The 15,825-nt window shown below is 43.0% G+C and overlaps 1 protein-coding gene across 1 annotated transcript; it reads right to left on the bottom strand.

Moving 5' to 3' along the window:
* Positions 1–922: 922 nt before the first annotated feature.
* LOC147455140 (uncharacterized) lies at positions 923–2,425 on the bottom strand. The gene is made up of 2 exons (XM_086515208.1): positions 1,478–2,425; positions 923–991 (listed from the first exon to the last, which is right to left on the bottom strand). Exons 1-2 carry the CDS (start codon positions 2,423–2,425, stop codon positions 923–925), a joined length of 1,017 nt encoding a protein of 338 aa, XP_086371334.1.
* Positions 2,426–15,825: the final 13,400 nt, after the last annotated feature.

The raw sequence follows: 15,825 nt of genomic DNA, 5'->3' as shown, positions 1-15,825 counted from the left end.
TTTCCCCATTCTGACCAATAGGAATTAAGTAGCCCATTGGGCTGCTCAATTCCTATTGGACCCCTTCACGGGCTGTCCAATTCCTATTGGACCCCTTCACGGGCTATCCAATAATCATCCAGGAGACTTAATTTTCATTGGTTCTTTTTATTAAGTGTTTTAAAATTAATTAGGCTAAATTTACTCTAGCCTAACTCATTGGTCCACTTCAAGGGCCATCCAATAGGAATTGGGCACACCTTGTGGGCATCTGGGCTAGGGAGCTGACATGTGTCCCTCATTCCCTTTGTGTAAAGGGAGCTTGTGTGTGTGTGTGTGGATTTCTCTCTCATCCCCTACTTGCTAGGCTCGCCCCCTCCTATGTAGGGATATGCAAGACTTTTTTGGTCACACACAAAGCATCCAATTCCTTAAGGTTGACCTTTGGACATAACCTTTGAATTTTGGAACCTTAGCATTTTGGAAGTCTTAATGGGCTGAACCTTAGGATCTTTTTAGCCCATTGTTTCACATGGCTCTTTTGCAGATGGGGCCCCCTTTGGATCCCTACTGTGGCCAGTCTGCTAGCTTAACCAATATTCTATCTTTTTCTCCCGTGGCACTTCCCCATATTAAATGATCAGTTTAACATGAGAAAATCATTTAGGAGAATTAGATATTGATTATTATGACATCCTTAAATGAGTCACATCAGCACTGAGCGAGCTTTTAGCCTTAAAGTGAGTACCCCCACTAATGAGTACCCCTTGACCCTTTTGCCCAATTCCATTCCTCTGAATTTCCTCTTTCTGGACTTCCAATCCCACAGTCCGAATTCCAACATCCAGTCCGCCATTCGAATTCCGAATAACAGATCCCTTTACATGTTGAACATACTTTGACATTAAATCTGCATTCTACTGAACATCCTCTACTTCAACGTTTACATCATCTGCTTGACTCCCAAATTGACAAATGGCTTGACAATCGCCATGATAAAATTCAGCTCCATCTACATTTCCAAAGATGACTTCATCATTTGCTGCAATATCTTTAGCTTTCCGCAACATCCACTGTGAAATTTCAAGGACTTTTAATATCTGAATTTGCATCTGCATTTTCGCCTGAATCTGAATTCCAATCTGAATCTGAATCTCACTTGGAATATGAATCTAAACCAAAATCTGGCACTTGGGATATTCCTCTTCATGTCCCTTATACAACAGTGCCCTATCAACTCCTACATATTTGTTCTGATTTTGTCCAATCCAAGAAGAAATGATGTTGTTAATCCCCACTGAGTATGGATGTCATCCTCCTTGTGACACTGATTGTCATACCTCCTCATCAAGCTTTCCACGGCTTCCATTAAAATTTGCATCTGAATTGGTCTTTGCATCCACAATTGCAGTTGAATCCAAATCCAAAATTGAGACTGGATCTGAATTGAAATCTGAATTTGAGTTTGAATCACATTCGGCATCTTCAAAAATTTGACTTGCTTTATCAAATGAAAATTTTGCCTCAATATCTCTTCATATCCATCTATATGAAACTGCCGCAATATGGAATGCCACCTCCAACTTCCAATATGAATATCATCATCCTCAATCTCCTCCGTTATGCTGCTATCGTCTTCTGGTCCTTGCTGCAATTGTTGCTTGGCTCTTTTGACATCCTCTTTTGACATTTGCTTTGAAGTCCGCTTGAAATGACAAAATTCAGCCTTGATATCCACATTAGCATGCACATCTTCCATTTGCTGCTGACAACTCTCCTCTTCAAATGTATGTGAATTCCCAATGAGCATGACACTTCGATCAGTCGAAAAGGAATAATCCTCCTGTGCTTCATGGACACACTTTTGTGGTAGGATAGAGGTAACCAGGGTTTCTGCCAGGCTCTGTTCCCTGACCTCATGTTGCTCCTCCTTACCTTGCTGCCTTTTATCCTGCTGATATTGTTGATCCTCCACATGGTCTTCTTTCCGACTTCCCACGTGCATTTTCTGAGCTACCACCCATTGATTTTCTGATTGAAACTGCTGTGTACATTGTTGGGATACAATTTCCACAAGATTTGCTAACTGCATATTTCCATCAGTGGATCTTCGTGGTGACAATTCCTCCGAAACTGAGTTGTTCATTGTTGTTGTTGCAAATTCCTCCTGAGTACATCTGATTTTTGAAACTTGTTCTTGCTTTGACTCTTCATTTGTAATCCTACATACATTCTCAATTGAACCCAAAAATAAATCAATCACCTCTTCTTCTTCATTCCTCTCTCTATCCATCACCTCTCCGTTCATCCGACTATCCACCTGTCCATTCCTCACATTATCCGCCTCTTCAAATGGTCTTTGATTTTCGTGAAAAACATCCTCAATATGTATGATTTGCTTCTCCTCTGAATAATAAATCTCAATGACAAGTGACAACACCGACATCAATTTCAGCAATGGATATTCCGTCTCCACTCTATGAGCACACTCAATGGTAGGATAGCGGTATCTATGGGCATTATTAGGCTCTCTTGACCAACCTCCTTTTGCACCTCCTTCTCCTCCACCTTTGGTATCCCCACATGATGGATGTCCGTCTCCAAGCCAACCCATCCATCATCATCATCACTTAATTCATCTTTGAACTCAGCCGCATATGCATCCCTCAATCTCTCACATGCTTCCTACAATTTTCTCAGCTCCTTCCTGTTGGAACATGATGTCCTCCTCTTTCCTTTATGATTAGTCAACCACTCATATGCCCTCTCTAAGTCATCCTCAAAATCTTCCAACTTATCCCATGCTACCTATGTCCCATCAACTGATGCTTTATGCATTCTTCGGCTAAATTTTTGAAGTTTTGAACACAGATCCACCATACACCACTTCCTACATGCATCTCCCTCTGAACACTCATCAAATGCACATGGGCAATCCTCCACTTCATGCTTCCGACTCATGCATACCTTGCATTTATTTCTCTTCTTCTTTTGACTCCCCATGGCGCTTATCCGCTAGAACTTTGACTTGAAATTTGGCTACTTTCTGACTTCCACATTTGCAACAGTTCTAATTCCAGATTCCGCAATTTGACTTCAAACTCTACAATAGTCATTCTGATTTGAATTCTGATTTTGCAAACTTATCTGATTTCTGATTCTGGTGGTACTCAACTTCTTGCACTTCCTCCTAGTGGAACTTGACTTTCATAACTCCCCCCTGGTGGAACTGATCCCCCAAAATTTCTTCTTGATGACCCTCAAAATCTCTGATAATAAATCTGGTTCATCTTCCACTTCTTCCTTGTGTTTGTCTCTTTGATAATCCTCTGGTACATCCAAATCATCTCGTCCAATCTGGATACGTGTCCTCTTTTGCTTCTTCTAGGGCAACATCTGAATTTTGATGACTTTCAAAAAATCAGCCCAACTCCATCAACGTGAATGTAACTGTCTTCTTCTAGAGCGCAAATAACTGCCCATACAGACTTGACCTATTTTGAAAGTCTTCTCTTCATTCAGTAACTACTTCCGTCTCTTCAGCACTCGCTCCCACAAGAGAAATCTAAATCTGTCCATGCTACGTCACACATACACCGTGATCGCCAAGTGTTTAAGGCACAGACATTCAGAATAGACAAAGCACAGAAATCAGAATGGAACTGGAACTGGAACTAGAATAGAACACAGAAATTGACAACAGACTAAATCCGCCAAAACTTTCGCCTTCACATTCCCCACAAGATACTGATCAACAATTACATCTTTCGATAAGGCTAATGGGCAACGCCCTTTCTCAAGACACCTCTTGGAATCCCAAAAGTACAAAAGTTGATATTCCGAATTCCACTAAGGTAAAACATCCAAAATTCCCTAGGCTTAACACAAATTGTAGTCTTTATGGCTCGATCAGTTTTAAGCAGCAGGTTAATCCAAGAGGACAAGCTTGACGTTTATCATCCAATGGCTACTCAATGACAACCATACTAATTTCAAACTGCCTCACAAATCCTTAAAACTCCTACAGGAATAATGTCTTCCTTGAGGACTATAGCTGATATTGTACAAAAATTGCTTCCCTCTTCAGGGTCACTCCACTTAGCTCTTCTATGTCAAAGAATTTTTAAAACTCATCTTTTTGATGAGGCGGTAGGCCCATACACAATGGTCCTACTGCCGAAACCCATGGTATGGCACCTGGGATAGGGCGGGTACACACACACACACACACACACACACACACACACATTAGTGGACCCTCCTACAAACAAATTGGACCTAGTGTAAAAGAGGAGCTTTTTTCTACACACACCTTGGATTTGTTTTCCTATGGAACTAAGGCTTAATGTGAGTGGTTTTAATATCATAAGGGAGATTTTTGTCTGCCAGAGAGGAAGTACAAAAAATCACTTTTACACACTTCCACTAGACCACTACGCTGACATGCAGCCTTGCATGATGGGTATTGAAGCAAGACTATATCAAATAAGGTGACCCTACCACCTCTCCCACGTCGCCCCTTGCTCCCACCACCCCAATCTGCGTGAAAAAACCACCCCCGCCTACTTTTTCAAAACTGGAAACTCTACATATCTATATGAAGGTTGCAGTGTGGGATGTTGAGAGCTTAAGTTTGTAGGACTTTGTGATTGGGCCATACTTCCCTAACCAATTCAATATGGAGCTCCCCAATCAGGTATGGTCTTTCATCATAGGATTACTTCCCCGTTAAATTTCTTGTCTTAAGCTATGGTGGACATCGATAACAAGTGTCCTTCATTAATGACACCTGCCTTCCATTCTCCTCTTTTGTTGTTGGCTGTGATGGTGGCAGGTAACATTTGAAGGACTTACCATATCTCACATGCAAGTGGTGTAATGGGATTGTTGTTTTTTCTTCCTTGATTGTACATTGCCCAAGTTACATGATAAATATACAATTGTTGGACTTTTTTATCTATAGATGATTGGTTGTTTTATGCTCTGATGGTTGAATTCCTCCTACACACACCAATGGTCTTGGCAGCCTCCCAAGCTGACCAAGATCGTTTGTTAAATTTATGAGCTTACATAACCTTTAATTCTCTTATTACAGGACGTTCCTAACTCCTAGCATGAGGATCTTATAAGGCTCGGCTATTCTGAGCAATTACTGCCGGTTGCATCCTTCATACAAGGCCTTCTTCTCTGTATCAGAGACCCTCTTTTCCATACTACTATCATTGAGCATGATTTGGCATGTCACAATTCTAGTGCAGGTTTTGAGAGTATGATTCTCTCTACTCTAGATGTACCAGCCTGGCTTTGCATCTATGCGTTAGCCAAGGAAAACCCGGCACTAGCTATTGACAAAATCAGAGAAATCAGTGCCAGTATCCCCAACATCACTAATGAGGATACCAGAGAAAGGAGGGAATGGTGGGAAGGGTCACCTTCTATTATGAGAAGATTTATGGAGATGCATGGGAAGACCCTCTAGTGAGACAAAAGAAGAAGGGCATGCTGCAGGATGTTCACTCTTTCACCACCCTCTAACCCCATGAGCAACCTAATACCTGACAAATTGGATGAGGAGGAACAAGCAGCAGTCAAGGAGGAATTTGTTGTTACAGCGGGCAGCTTTGGAAAGAGCTTCAAAACCTATGGAAGCATACATTGACCCTTTCATTCCACATAGACGATTGGAACCAATGTTACATGGTACTCATCAGAAAGTTTGGGGTTTTGGCAATTATGCCCTACTTGCCCCCATCAATGAGAAATTCCTGCTTACCCTTCTCAATGATAAGGACAAAGAGGAAGCAAGAATTGGCCTGTAGCAAATCCTCATGAAAAATTCTTCAAATATCATTGAACCCTATCTTATTGGATGCCCCTTCACCATGGCACAATTTGAGACACAAAGATGCCACCATCAATCTCGGGTGTGTCTTAGGAGTTAAAGGAGTTATATCCCTAACTGGGAGGGAACCTAGCTATACTACACAGCTATGGAACATTCACCACCCCTTCATCAAATGTGGGTGTGATTTCAATGGTGAAGGAGAGCAATGCAGAGATGGCAACGTTCTTTGGTTTGATCATGCTCTATGGCTAATAATGTTTAAAGTTGCTTCATTTTTTCTAGCTGACTCCTTGAAGAAATCCACCCTCAAATTCCTGAAATGGGTATCCATTGAAGGGCAAGAAGGAATCAAAGCACTTCTCATTCACCATATGTACAAATAAAGACTCAAAGTCTACATCAAGCAAGCTGCCTTATGTTAACCCTCACGGCTCACAGACACCCTATCACCTACGACGGACATTGTAACCTACGATGGACGTTGTATTATTTACTTGTAGAGTTAGGTACTGGGCTTGTCGGTGCAATAGGAAAAGGGTAAGATTGATCGCCGATGAGAGGCGCACTCTAACTAGAACATTCAAGGGATTAGTTGGCTAAGCATGGGCGCCCAAGTGTGAATGGGGTGAGCTCATATAAAAGTCAACTAAACCTAAAATTCACTCATTCTCTCATTTGTGCAATTGAAGAGTGCTCTTGCTCCATCTCCTTCTTCTTCTTCTTCATCTCTTTGTGTGTGTGTGTGTGAGAGAGAGAGAGAGAGTGAGAGAGGGAGAGAGAGGGAGTGTGTGGGCGATCGAGCATTATGAAGGCACGACGGCAGTGAAGCGGTTGAGCGCAGCGTAGCGGCGTCTCCTTCTTCTTCGTGGCGAGGAATCCTCCACGAAGCAAGCGTAGAGCGGTGAGTGACACACCATCGCCTTCTTTGAGCTTACTAGTTTAGGCTTGTTGTGTGCTTGGAGCCATTTGTGGCTCGCACACGGTGTATCGGCAAGTTCCTTGCATTGACACGTGCGACATACGCGCACATTTTTGGCGCCGTTGCCGGGGAATGCCATACATGAAGCTCGAGTAGCACTCTGTGCTTCTCCGTGGTGCAATTTCTATTGTAGGAAAGGTAAGGAAGGAGTGTGTGTGTGTTGAGAAGAGGGATTTGGTGTTATATTGTGTGTTTTTTTTGTTAATGGAGTTTTCAAAGGTTCTGTGTTTATTCTCTGTGTATTAAGGTACTTAGTTTTTTTTGTTAATGGAGATTTCAAAGGTTCTGTGTTTATTCTCTGTGTATTAAGGTAGTTAGTTTTTTGTGTACAATAAGTAGGAAGTAGATTAGTGAGAGTTAATAGAGTGTGTTAGTGTGTAAGAGTAGGTGTATTAGTTAGAAGTAGGTAGGTAGATAGAGTGTGTGTGTGCTCTCGCGCAAGCCGCGGCGACCTTATCCTTTTTTAAAAAAATTAAAAAAATTAAAAATTTTAAAAAAATTTAAAGGTAGGACCGAGATCGGGAATATCTCCCAGACCCAAGCCCAGACCCAAGCCCAGACCCAAGCCCAAGCTCACGCTCAGGCCTAGGCCTCAGTCGCCTTTTAAAAAAACGAATTTTAGCTTCACACGTAGCTAAAAATTGATTTTTTGAGGACCAACGGAACGTTAGATGCCCGAAAATTGTGTTGTAAAGCACACAGCGACCCTCTAAGTGATACGCTCGTTTCGAGCTATCACACACTTTAATAAAGAAAAAAATCAAACATTAAAAAACATTAAAAAAACATCAAAAATAAGAAAAAATCAAGTAGAAAACGGGGTGCAAAACACCCACAAAACAAAGCAAGTAACCTTTGAGGGTACTTGCCGACACTTGTAGGGCACCCATAGCACATGTATCTACGCTCTGGTCGTGTGCTAGAGTCCGAACAACTAGCTAGTGCTTCGATTTATGGGGGTACTCACTATCCTTCCACTCTAGGGTCTACGCCCTCGGCGGGGACCCAAGGTAGTGCAACCCAAGACCCAAATATAGCGGCTAGCGACTCTTCCTCTGACTACGATATTATGGAAGAGCATCTTACACAAAGCCCCGGGGGAACAAATGAAACCGTGCCTAGCTGGGCCCAAAAACCTGGAACTAGTGTTTTTAGCCGTTTGATGGAAACTTTTAGTAGAGCCACGCGCTCTGAACCTACGGCTAGTGAAGTAAACGAAGGGGGTGGGGAAGTAGAATCACCATTCACATCTCCTGTACACCCCACACTCCCTCAGAGTGTCCACGTGGACATTCTACCTACCTCATTTAATGAGGTCCCTACCGAGCTACCACCTTCCAAAGTCGCCTCTAAGGTAGCGGTGACTAAAAGTCAAAACACAGGAAGCAACATTGCATCCACCTCACGACAACCCTCTAGTACACCAAGTTTGGACGGGGTGTTTCTCAATGAAAATTGGGAATATGATCTACACACGGAGACTTTGACCGACCTATACATGGGCTACACATACCATGTGGGTTGGTTAGAAGTTGTACAATCCACATCTAGTGCCACTAGTCTAGAGGAACAACAACACATGATCTGCAATGTCATCCATAGGATTATCCAGTCCGAGAGGCAAAATCGAGGAATAAACATACCTTCGACGGGTCCTATGCAATTTTTAGACACGGGCAAAGGGAAACAACCCACTCTATCACAAATGGAGACTCTCCCAGTGAGCCCCATCGATCCCCCATATGTTGTTTCGCCAGGGGTCTCAATGCAATCTGAGCCCACAAGTGATAGCTTTACTTTTCCAAGTCTAGCTCATCTTTCCCTGGATGACACCACGGATACCATGCCTATCCCAATGATGGGCATGCCAAGAACCACACCATGGACCTCGTTTGTTAGTAAAGCACCGCTACATGGTAGCTCAATTCGTGCAATAGTACCTACAAGTGCGTACCAATCGTATGCACCTACGGGTCCAGGTACTCATGTAGTCCCTACCCCTCCCATTGTTTCAACTACCTATGCTCCACAACCACAATACACAAGTTCTTATTTTCATGGGACTATACTGGCTAGCATTAGCATGTCACATCCGACGTCTGCTATGCCTAGGGCCACTCATATGAACTATGGACCACCACATGGCACAACATCGTACCCAACGCGGAACCCAAGCGCTTCCTATGCGCCAAGCCCAATGCCAATACCTACTCCACATGTAGTCTCTGGAGCACCTCCACCCACGGTGCCTGCTCACTTAGGTGACTTGGCAACATTTGCTCAAGCTATTGGTCGATCTATTGCTGAGAATATGTGTAACACGCCTGATAGAGAGCCTAGAAGTAAGGCAGTACAAATAGCCAAGCTCACACAAAAATTTAGTGGAGACGAGGATGTGAGAAAGCATATCGAAGTGTTTGAACAAATATGCAATTCTCTAGGAGAACACAATGACCTACATAAGAGCAATGCTTTAAGCCTAACCTTAAGTGGAAAGGCTGGGGATTGGTATAGAACCCTAAGGGTGGAAGAAAAAACGATTTACCCTACTCTTAGGAGACTGTTCTTAAAAGAATACATACGAGAGGGAGTACTTTGGGGTGTAGCCTCTCAGCTCCAGAAAGCCCAACGAGAGGAAGGAGAGTCGGTGAGAGACTTTATAAGGCGCTTGAAGCATTTGAATTCTCGTTGTAATCCAAATGAGCGCTTCAACAATAACCAATTACTTGATAGATTCATTAGGGGATTACGGCATGAGGATATCTACAATGGCCTATTCATTAGAGGTATCACCACTTGGGAAGCAGTCACCACCAATGCGATCCAATTGGAGGATAATTTAATGATTCAAGGAGAAAGAGCCTCTGTTGAGCCTAAATCTATTAGCTCGCAAGCATCAGGGCATCAGCCAATGACCCTAAAGCCTATTGCTAAGGAGCCAAAGATATCTGAGATGACTTTAGCATATCTCACCAAGGCTATTCAAGAGAGTCTTAGCGACAATCGTGCTCCGCAAAACAATCATATGTATCCAAGAAGGGAGCAGCAATGGTGCTTAGTATGCTATGGACCGCATAGTACAAGTGAATGTCCTACTTTTAGAGTAAAATTCAATGGGAACTGCAATTCCTGTGGGAGGTATGGTCATCAAGCTAAGGATTGCATAGTATTTAAGCGTGGGATGGCCAATAGACCAACCTTAGCATGGACAGACACACCTCGAGTGCCTGCCTTGATGCCGGCTCCACCTCTTGAACAAACAGCACAACACATGGTCCCTAGGGCCCAAAATGTTGTTCAAACAACACCTTTACCACCTCCAATGCTAGGACCGCAACCACCACATCCGAGAATCACTTCTGTGAATCAAGTGGGTTGTGAGTCATCTATTTAGGCTATGAGGAAGATATAGATCCTAATATCGCCTATGGGATGGATGTGCTTGAATAAAGTCCACAATACTACATGGAGGACTATTGGCCGGGACAAGTCAAACGTGTATATCAAGTAGCTGCTCTTGTGGCAAGAGGCCAAAACATCAATTACACCGCTAAGAGACCACCTCTTCAATGCTATGAGTGTGGAGGTCCACATCATGTAGCCGAGTGTCCTATTAGGCTACAAAAGAACGCCACACTAATGCAAACCAATCAAGCGAGCACGTCTACAATGCCGATACTCATGTGTAATCGATGTGGCATAGATCATTTGATTGCCCAATGTCCAAATAATCCAAATGCACCGAAGATCACGCCATTAAACTTGATTAAAGTTACCGAGGAGCCATCACCAAGTACACCCGTGGTACCAGTAAACGTACTCACACGATCGATGCTCCAAAAACAAAATTATATTCTTGAGGAAAGAGACATGGCATCAATTGCCCAATCTCAAAAAAAGAAGAAAACACGAAGAAAGAGATCGCAAAAAGCAATGAAGTCAGACCCCAGTTCAAAGACCAACATAGGGACTGGTGATGACCCCGTATATATGAACGACGCTGAAGAAGATTCTGATTCAGGTGAAACCATGGAGACCAAAACGACCACTAACATAGAAACCAACAAGGAAGATGTTCATGAGCCACAATGGCCAGGATCCAAAAAGAAGATAGGAACTTACCCAAACCCTACAGAGGAGATTGAGCGAGTCAAGCAATTAAGGAGTTTGATAGAAGATACCCAAAGGGATCTAGAACCAGCACCTAGGATGATCCAGATTACAGACACCGTGTTCCCTACGCAACAACAACCTCACCAAGTCCATAGACCCTTGGACATACCTAGTGTCATCCAAGAAGAAAGTGACTTAAAGTCATGGGGAAGTGGGCGTACTCACGTCTTGATGGAAAGAATGTTTAGAGAGGGACTACCTGATCCTATCGAAGAAATGGAGATCCCATCTTCCCCACGTCAAGGGACTCAAGGCCAAAAGGTGCCATTAAACATTGCCAAATTGATGGATTTCATGTCTTCAGAAGTTAGAACCACCATCATGTCCAAACTATATAAAGACCCCGAGCTAGTCTCAGCTCTTCGAGCCTTCCTCAATGGAGAATTGAAGTTTGGGCTACCACAATTTGCACAGATGGATGGAGCTGGGGAGATGCCAATAGAGGAGGAACACTTAGATCCACAACCCAACCTAGATGAGAACCTTGTTATAGAAATACCTGTTAACAAGTTGGGACAATACTTTAAGGGTGATGAATCCAATGCAACTATACCAATCACTACTAAGGGATTAACTGTGAAGGGAATCCTTGATGGTGGCGCTGGGGTTAGCATTGTGACTAAAAATTGCTGGGAAACTATGGGAAGACCTCACCTTGTGACCAAAACCATAGTATTGAAGATGGCCAATGGGTCTATTGTTAAACCTATTGGGATGCTAGAAGATCTCAAGATCAAGGTCTTTGGACATAAAATAAGAGTTACCTTTATTGTTATGGATTTCTCCAAACACACTATGGCATCGGAGATGATCTTAGGACGTCCTTTCATGAGGGAAGCAAAAATGGTGCATGACTGGTCTAAAAACCATGTCTACTTGCAGTTCCAAGATTCTGTCATTCGAGTGGATCTTATGACGGGTCGAACACATCCTCTAGGAAACAGGTTTATAATTGATCATAGATCTGACACCACAGTTCACTCGGCCCCATTGCAGTATTGTTACACGTGTAAAGCGGACACTGATGTTGGGGAAGATTCTCCTTATATGGATATACTACCTGGGATGATTGAGTCGGACAATGTGGATTGGGTCCACGTAGCGGCAACCATAGACACTTGGGGGAATAGGGGGACGACCTGGGTAACACCTGAGGGGGATGAAATGCCCATACCCTTAAATATGCTACAAGCAATGCATACAGCCTCTGCCAAGACTCATCCTAATATAACGAAGAAAACATACAAGTGGGTCCCTAAAGCTTCTTTAGCGACCATAGCTAGTGGTGAAAAACAGAAGCCTTGTAAGGAACGTACCACTCGCTCCAAGAAAAGTAAGAAAATGTTGCGTGGGATTCCTAAAAAACTATTGGAAGCCCAAGGCTACTATCAAGGAAATGATCAAATCTGGGTGCCCAAACGTAGATTGTGTTCTTACCTGTCACTTGACCCATGTGAGCCCAATCCCGTAGCTCCAAAACGAATAGACGATCGTGGAAAGAAAAAAATCACAGAATGGTACACACCCGCTCCAGAGCTAGTTTGGGTACCGAAGAAAGAACGATTTGTTCCACCTAGCTCAGGAAGGGGGGAGTCCCATGAAGCTTCTAGCTCCTCATGTAATGCATACATAGAGGTAAAATCTTCTCCACAACTTCCACCTACAATAATGGACCTCCATAAAGCTACAAAGGAACCCACACCTCCCAGTTTTCAAGAATCACCTGATGAACCACTTCAAGTCCGATCCTGGGAGAGTACCTTACCACCCTTGCAACTTGACGAGGCACCTAAGGTAATAGAAAACTACTGGCAAAAATCCCCACCTATTACCAACTGGAACAATTGGTTTCAAAGGGTGACAAGTTCATTTCAAACGGTATGATCTACCCAAGGAAGGGGGGAGTGTTTGTTGACATCCATCATTCACTTGCTTCCCTCTCAACCTTCCTCCCTGACCTCTCAATCTCCCAATCTTAGGGAATGTACATATAAAGACTTATACTCACAAAAAAAAAGAAAAAGAGCAAGAGCAATTAGCAAACAAGTATGCACAATAAAAGTCAAAACATTGACTCAGACCTACACATTTGCATCCGGTACACTGAAGCAGAAACCTATGCCTTAAAACACCTTTGATACTCATCACTCGAGTGATGGAGGATAGGTAGAAGTAGTACGATAGGAGTGTTTCTGTTTTAGAGTTGAGTGATTAGCAAAGTTTCTTTTTTCCACTGATGTGCCTCCTAGAGGTATTCTTTGTGTTTCCTCGTGTGTACAGGAACGTGTTGCAGTTGTTAGGATTTGGACCTTCATGGGATCTTTCTCTCATCCACTTTTCATATCAAGCGCGATCATCATCACAAACAGGTGTTTCTTATCCATTAGCATTGCCCCTTATCTTTTTGCATCCATGTTTGTTTGCTTTGATTGTGATTGGTAGCATAATATCCAGCACATTTTCTTAGTACCAAACATTTAATTCAATGTCTTTTTTTGTCATAATCACTTGTCTAGGTTTAAACATCAAGCAAGTCCGGCTAAGCTAGTTTGACCAAGTTAGGTGTTAGAGATCTTCTCTTAATACCATGGGGAATGCCTTCCTAATAATCAATGGTTACTTAGGTTCTTAATCCGATTTAGGCAGCATTGTGTGAAATGTAATAGGGCTTTCTAGTGGGCTTAGACCCTATTGACCTTTAGCTTAAGTATTATAAAGGGAGTTTACTTGGGTGATGAGCTTGGGGAGGTGTATCAGTGTTATATGACCCCCCAAAGTTACAAAATTAAAATGCTGAAAATGAACAAACAAAAAATCAAAGTGCCACATTGTAAAATCTTAAGCTAGAAAAGAAATCTCAGCTTGATTTGGTACTTCACTCACATGTATCGCCTATGGTACTAGAGCCCTAGAGGTTCCCAGTGTGGGCGCTTTTCCTTGAAAAGCAAAAAACCCAAGGCATACAAAATAAGCACACACATCAAAATGAAATCACTGTGAAAAGACTTTGGGGGGTCAAAGGAAAGGTAATCAGTCAGGCGATGATTTCATGAGAAATTCCTTTTATCGTAGCTTAACTACAGGTCTTCTAGGTATAGCCTCTAGTCAGCCCTCGAACATGAAATACTTGGCTCTCGCGATTAAACAACTTAATTGACCAGAGAAAATTAAGAAGCTTACCCGTGGTATTAATAGCCGATCTCTAGTGCCTTTCGACCGTTAAATTAGCGACCCCAGACTTGTTTAATTTTTTACCTTTACATCTGTTTATGCATTTGATTATATTGCAATTTAATGTTTATTGCTGACAAATTGTTTAAAATTCTGTTACCAATCAATCTGTCTGCCTAAAACTGCATATGCTTTTTAATCGTTTATGAGAATGTAATTACTGTGCCAATGTTGTTTGATTTTGCAGTGACTGAAGAAGGCTAAGGACATTCATCGACGAACGAGCTTCAACTCAATAGCTTCTGAGGACGGAATCTACATCAAGAAGGGGGGCATGTTAACCCTCACGGCTCACAGACACCCTATCACCTACGACGGACGTTGTAACCTACGATGGACGTTGTATTATTTACTTGTAGAGTCAGGTACCGAGCTTGTCGGTCCAATAGGAAAAGGGTAAGAGTGATCGCCGATGAGAGGCGCACTCTAACTGGAACATTCAAGGGATTAGTTGGCTAAGCATGGGTGCCCAAGTGTGAATGGGGTGAGCTCGTATAAAAGTCAACTAAACCTAAAATTCACTCATTCTCTCATTTGTGCAATTGAAGAGTGCTCTTGCTCCATCTCCTTCTTCTTCTTCTTCATCTCTTTGTGTGTGTGTGAGAGAGAGAGAGAGGGAGTGTGTGGGCGATCGAGCATTACGAAGGCACGACGGCGGTGAAGCGGTTGAGCGCGGCGTAGCGGCGTCTCCTTCTTCTTCGTGGCGAGGAATCCTCCACGAAGCAAGCGTAGAGCGGTGAGTGACACACCATCGCCTTCTTGAGCTTACTAGTTTAGGCTTGTTGTGTGCTTGGAGCCATTTGTGGCTCGCACACGGTGTATCGGCAAGTTCCTTGCATTGACACGTGCGACATACGCGCACACCTTATTCCAACAAACCCCTCTTGATTCTCCAAATAATGAAATGGAGGCCTTCCTTCAGAAAGGTGTGCTGCCTACCCGAGAGTCTAGCTCTGACTCTAGGCATGGCAAGAGAGGACGAGTCAACCAAGGCCAAGGTAGACCGAGGAAGGGTCAAAACCCGAGATACCTGACTCAACCACCTACTACCCCCCCTTGGAACCCAGTCTTCTCTCCCTCTGAATCCTCTGCCAGTTATTCTACTATTAGCCGCCCTGTGGTGCAAGCTACCAGACCGTCCCCTTCTACCCCTTGCTTTACCCCTACCCCTACTGCTACTTCTCGGGCTCGCTCTGCTATCACCCCAGGATGTGCCCCTAGTTCTAAGAATCTGATGTATTTTTAATGATTGTAGGATGTTATCAAGGATGAAGTTGGTAGATTTTTTCTGGTATCAAGTCAGCCAGCCAAGTGCCGTACCTTCGTGCATCTTACCTACAGAAATGCCTTTATGGATGTAAGGTCTATCCATGCCTTTTTTGGCCTTTTTTTGTATGGAGTAGATATTCCAACTAATGAGCTTTGGGACAAACTTTGTTTTGCCTGGTCCTTTATGGACCCCATTAAACTACAGATATGCAATGCTAAGGAAGTTTTTTTGGCTATTGAACTTCACCCATGTCAGTGCAATGATGCTACACCCGGTTATTTGAACAGTCTAAAGCATGTACTATTTTTTGATCTCAAGTACATTGAAGATCAAAATATGAGAAACATT

This window comes from Adiantum capillus-veneris, chromosome 6, assembly GCF_014529385.1.
Source record: "Adiantum capillus-veneris isolate H3 chromosome 6, ASM1452938v2, whole genome shotgun sequence".
Lineage (NCBI taxonomy): Eukaryota > Viridiplantae > Streptophyta > Polypodiopsida > Polypodiales > Pteridaceae > Adiantum > Adiantum capillus-veneris.
The sequence above is the reverse complement of the archived record's forward strand: the minus strand, read 5'-3'. Positions and strand labels throughout refer to the sequence as shown.

Coding starts and splice junctions, on each gene's coding strand:
- LOC147455140 (XM_086515208.1), bottom strand. CDS start 2,425: ATGTCGGTGTTGTCACTTGTCATTGAGATTTATTATTCAGAGGAGAAG. Junction 992..1,477: donor ATTTTCATTTGATAAAGCAA/GTCAAATTTTTG, acceptor TTGGAAATGTAG/ATGGAGCTGAATTTTATCAT.